General features: G+C 46.2%; 1 protein-coding gene across 1 annotated transcript; it reads left to right on the top strand.

Annotated features, from left to right (window-relative positions):
• The first annotated feature begins 14 nt into the window (after positions 1 to 14).
• Positions 15 to 3,960, top strand: Chmp4a (charged multivesicular body protein 4A). The gene is made up of 6 exons (XM_005338723.5): positions 15 to 482; positions 1,946 to 2,095; positions 2,182 to 2,359; positions 2,845 to 2,959; positions 3,108 to 3,243; positions 3,657 to 3,960. Exons 1-6 carry the CDS (start codon positions 338 to 340, stop codon positions 3,710 to 3,712), a joined length of 780 nt encoding a protein of 259 aa, XP_005338780.2. The 5' UTR covers positions 15 to 337; the 3' UTR covers positions 3,713 to 3,960.
• The last annotated feature ends 755 nt before the right edge of the window (positions 3,961 to 4,715 follow it).

Below are 4,715 nucleotides of genomic sequence, written 5' to 3' on the forward strand. Positions count from 1 at the left end.
TGTGTGGGTTGTTTTTATTTTTCTAGTGTGTGAACTGGGGCTGGTTGTCGTCCTGAGGTGCCCAGAGTGGAGTGTGAGACAGGTTCTGCCATATAGATTGTGGCAGCCCAAAGGTTGTGACCCCTTCATTCTGGAACCCATCCCCACGCCATTTACTGAGAGGGCCTGAAGAATTTTCCCACTACCCCAATGGTGGGTTCTATTATGCTGTACGTTCCCTTCCACGGAACAAAACCAGTTTTAGTAGAAAGTGAAGCGGCCGCTTTAAGAGGAGCGCGTCAACCTGGGGATGGTGGCCCTGGTCACATGACAGCAGTGGTCTTCTTTGCGCCTGTTGATGATGTCGCCCCGGCGCCTTAAGGAGGGATTGGCCAAGGCCGGCCTACTTGCCAGGAGCGAGGCGGAAGTGCAGGGCACGCCGAGGGGCGGAGGCGGGAGAGGCGAGGACGCAATGAGTGGGCTCGGCAGACTCTTCGGGAGGGGTGAGATTGGGCCGCCTGGTCGGAGTGGGGGGTGGGGGCGGCCGCGGCGCCCCGCCGGGGAAAAGCCTCAGGAGTCCGGCGGACCGAAGACACCGGCCCGAGTTGAAGCCAGACTCATCTCTGGTGCCAATAGGCCCCGCCTAGTCTGGGCGCCTTGCTCCCTCCCGCTTGTCTTCCAGGATCCCTAAATCTTGAGCTTGTGGTCAGAGAGGGGACGTGAGTGGAGAGCATGGCGACTGAGCTGGTTCCCACCACACAGGCTGGGGGTTACTAATTTCCAGCAGCCTCTATCCAGTCCTTTCCAAAATACTGATGGTTACTTAGCTGGGCAATCGAGACCTAAGGTGAAAGACTACCTTCTGGAAGCTCATGTCAAGGGGAACACAGGCCATTTGTGTAGTATAGCAACTCAATAATAGACATTCCTAAAAGACTAGGGAAGCACAGAAGTCGGTGTCGGCGGTGTCCCACCAGGCTAGCAGTTTGCCATGTGGAGTACTGAGATACTCCAGATGTGGTAACAGGCATCACAAAACATAGGCAGGAGAGATATATATGGGGGAAAAGTTTTGGCTGCCGCAGTGTATGTGATTAGAAGAGGGGAGAAAAGTAAAGGGAAGGCCTTCGGTCTCCCTAGAAAGTTTTGGATTTTGTCCTGTAGGTAATGGAGAGTAGGGAAGGATTTTGCCCAGGGAAAGGTATTAGATTTCTATTTGGGAAAATGAATGTTGTATAGAAGATGAAGGGAGAAACTAATTTTTTTTCCCCTCTAGCCTTTTGTACTTCATTTAGTTTGATATTGTGGAATTAGGATCTTTGGCATCTCCTAGGACAGCAAATGAAAATAGTGGTTATTAAAAGTGACTGGAGGGGCTGGGGCTGAGGCTCAGTGGTAGAGCGCTTGCTTAGCATGTGTGAGGCACTGGATTCAATCCTCAACACTACATAAAAAATAAATAAAGGTATTTTTAAAAAAAAGTGACTGGAGTCAGTTGAGTGCAGTGGTGTAGGCCTGTAGTCCTAGCTACTCAAGAGGCCGAAGCAGGAAGATCGTAAGTTCCAGGCTAGCTTTGACAACTTAAACCCTGTCTTGAAATAAAAAATAAAAAGAGCTGGGGATCTAGCTCAGTGGTACAGCATTCTGAGCTCAATCCCCAGTACCGCCAAAAGGGGTGGTGGTAGCTGGAAATTACTTCAAACCACAAAAAGAGTATTGGCTTTCAAAGTCATTGTGCCACATTTTGGATTCCTACTAAACTTCTTCTTGTGATTTTAGACAAAAAAATAAAAAATAACACCTTTGTGCCTGTTTTCAGATTTTTAAAGTGAAGATAGTATACTCATTGTAGAGAATCATTTAGAGATTAAGAGTCAAGTGCTTGACACATACTGTGCACTCAACAATTGGTGGGTAATAATTTTCTTTAACACAACATGGGTCTGTGTTGCACTGGACTCTTCAGGGAAGAAGGAAAAGGGGCCAACCCCTGAAGAAGCAATACAGAAACTGAAGGAGACTGAGAAGATACTGATCAAAAAACAGGAGTTTCTGGAACAGAAGATTCAGCAGGAGCTACAAACAGCCAAGAAGCATGGGACCAAGAACAAAAGAGGTAATAAGGGAAAGGAGCCACTGGGGAGGGCCCAGGTGGGAATTAGGTATTTCTGACTCTGATGTTCAGGATGTGGGCTGGTTCAGCTGCCCTGCAGGCTTTGCGGAGAAAGAAAAGATTGGAACAGCAGCTGGCACAAACCGATGGAACATTATCCACCCTGGAGTTTCAGCGTGAGGCGATTGAGAATGCCACCACCAATGCAGAAGTGCTTCGTACTATGGAGGTTGCTGCCCAAGGCATGAAAAAAGCCTACCAGGACATGTAGGTACGGGGCAGAGGAGGAGAGTACCTATACACTGGGAAGGATGGTTTGGGATTATACTTTCAAGGTTTTTTTGGTTTTGGTAACACTGGGGATTGAACTCAGGACCTTCCACATGCGAGGCAAGCACTCTTACCAGAGCTATACCCACAACTTAACACTTTCAACTTTAAAGCCTTTCAGAATATGAACTTGTGTAAACTTCTTGTGATAAGAAGACTTGTCTGCCTCCTTGATTCCTTCAAGAAAGATCCTGTTGCTGGGCCATTCTAGGGAGAAAAGATGATTTCTTTAATTTTTAAAGATCATTAGCACAGCCTGTGCTTTCCATTGTGGCTTTTTGCTGTTCTTTGGCCCAGACTTGATTCTACCTTTTTCCTGCCATCAATTTATTAGTATGAGGCCATAAGACAGAAGGGTTTCATTTATGTGATATAAGGAATTCGGGGTAGGGGTACATCTTCACTGTACATCTTGTTCTCAGGGACATTGACAAGGTAGATGAATTGATGGCTGATATCACAGAACAACAGGAACTGGCCCAGGAGATCTCAGATGCCATTTCTCGGCCTGTGGGCTTTGGAGATGAAGTGGATGAGGTAACTGGGGGTGAGGGGTCAGGGACTATTAGAGAAGCTATGAGATTGGCCAGAATGAATGCCCAAGAGAAGGAATTTCAAAAGTGATCTGTTTGAAAGTTGAAATTTCTTTTCTTGGTCTGTAACTTTTTTGTCATCCCATATCCAGGATGAATTATTGGAAGAGCTAGAGGAACTAGAGCAGGAGAAATTGGCCCAGGAGTTGTTAAATGTGGGCAATGAGGAGGAAGAACCCCCAGTCAAATTGCCTAGTGTACCTTCTACACATCTGCCTGCAGGGCCAGGTAAACAGGACTGTTTGTTGTCTGGAAGACTTGATGATGTGGGGAGATATGGGGCAAAATTGTTCCCCATCCATCCTGCCACATATGCAGGTTGTTGACTGTGTAATAGCATCCGACTAAAAGGGAGTGTGGATGAAATCCAGAATCCAACCTGTGCTCCACTCAGTGGAGTACGGCAAGCTGTGTACCCTGCTTTAGGGATGCAAATGCTGGGAACAAAAGGAAGCTTTTTCTAATTTGCATTAAGGTGCTGTGGGAATGAGTAACAGCGGCAAGCAGGACTACACACCTTTAGGTTCTTTGCTGGGGGGAGACACTTCAGTAGGCTCCAGGGTTCACAGTAGGGCATAGCTAGAAGTTACTGAGGCTTTAACATTTCTCCTTTCTTTTTCTGGGTGCCCTTGTCCTCAAAGCTCCCAAAGAGGATGAAGATGAAGAACTAAAACAGTTGGCTGAGTGGGTATCCTGAATCTGGGTTTGTCCTCCTCCTGCTGCCTTCATTGGTCCCTTTTCCTTAAGTGCCAAATGCCAAGCTAAAGAAGCACAGCTTTTTTGGGAGGTCTTGCTGATGTGGTAGTATGCCTGTATGAGAAAGGGACCTGTTGCCCTTCCATCCCTGGCTGAACGCTGAAGGATCTTGCTGCAGGGGCCCCTGGGCTCCATTCTCTTTGATAGCAGTTACAGTGCCCTTGTTATCAATAAAATTGGGTAGATGGATCACCAGTGTCTATACTCTCTCACGTACACTTGAAACTCTTCTCTGGTTCTTAAAGCTGTTTTAAGCACTGAACATGTGAACAATGAGTCACGAAAAGGGGTTGGAACATAGAACAAATGGGTGTTTCTAATATCTCAACATGTATTCTAGGGAAACAACTTTACCTTCCTAAAGGTGCCTAGTGTTGAGGCAAACTTCCATGGAGCTGTCTCTAGTGTTAACTGCTTTTCTCAGTCATGACTTCCCCATTTTCCTTTGCAAAGTATATTTCAAGGACAGGGAGGGAGAATACAGGGATAGATAGAGCAAGTAGCTTTTCTTTATCTAGAACTCACTAGTTCTTAGCTTTCATAACGAGAAGACTTGGTGTGACTTGAAGACTCTTGTCACTTCTATGTCTGGGAGCAACAGTACAAGGAGTCCTGACTCCCTGGTATTATTTCAATAGTAGTTAAGGTGGCACTGAAGGAAAGAGGAGCCAAAGTACTCAATATGGCCTAATACTCATTTGTGAAAGAACATATAATGCTATCATTTTGGACTATAGATAGGCAGAACTATAAAGTAGAGCTTTTGTCCCAACCACTTCTTGAACATTAAGTGCATACTTAATTGGGTATTAATCTGAGTATCTGACACCCCCCCCCAACACACACACCCACCACCCCCATGAGCTGCATTGAATTATTGTTGACCTGCAAAAGTGTCAAGATTACTGGTTACAGGATCTGGCCAGAAAATCCACCCTAACTGA

Source organism: Ictidomys tridecemlineatus, chromosome 5 (genome assembly GCF_052094955.1).
Source record: "Ictidomys tridecemlineatus isolate mIctTri1 chromosome 5, mIctTri1.hap1, whole genome shotgun sequence".
NCBI classification, from domain to species: domain Eukaryota; kingdom Metazoa; phylum Chordata; class Mammalia; order Rodentia; family Sciuridae; genus Ictidomys; species Ictidomys tridecemlineatus.

Coding starts and splice junctions, on each gene's coding strand:
- Chmp4a (XM_005338723.5), top strand. CDS start 338: ATGATGTCGCCCCGGCGCCTTAAGGAGGGATTGGCCAAGGCCGGCCTA. Junction 2,960..3,107: donor TTGGAGATGAAGTGGATGAG/GTAACTGGGGGT, acceptor TCCCATATCCAG/GATGAATTATTGGAAGAGCT. Junction 3,244..3,656: donor ACATCTGCCTGCAGGGCCAG/GTAAACAGGACT, acceptor TTGTCCTCAAAG/CTCCCAAAGAGGATGAAGAT.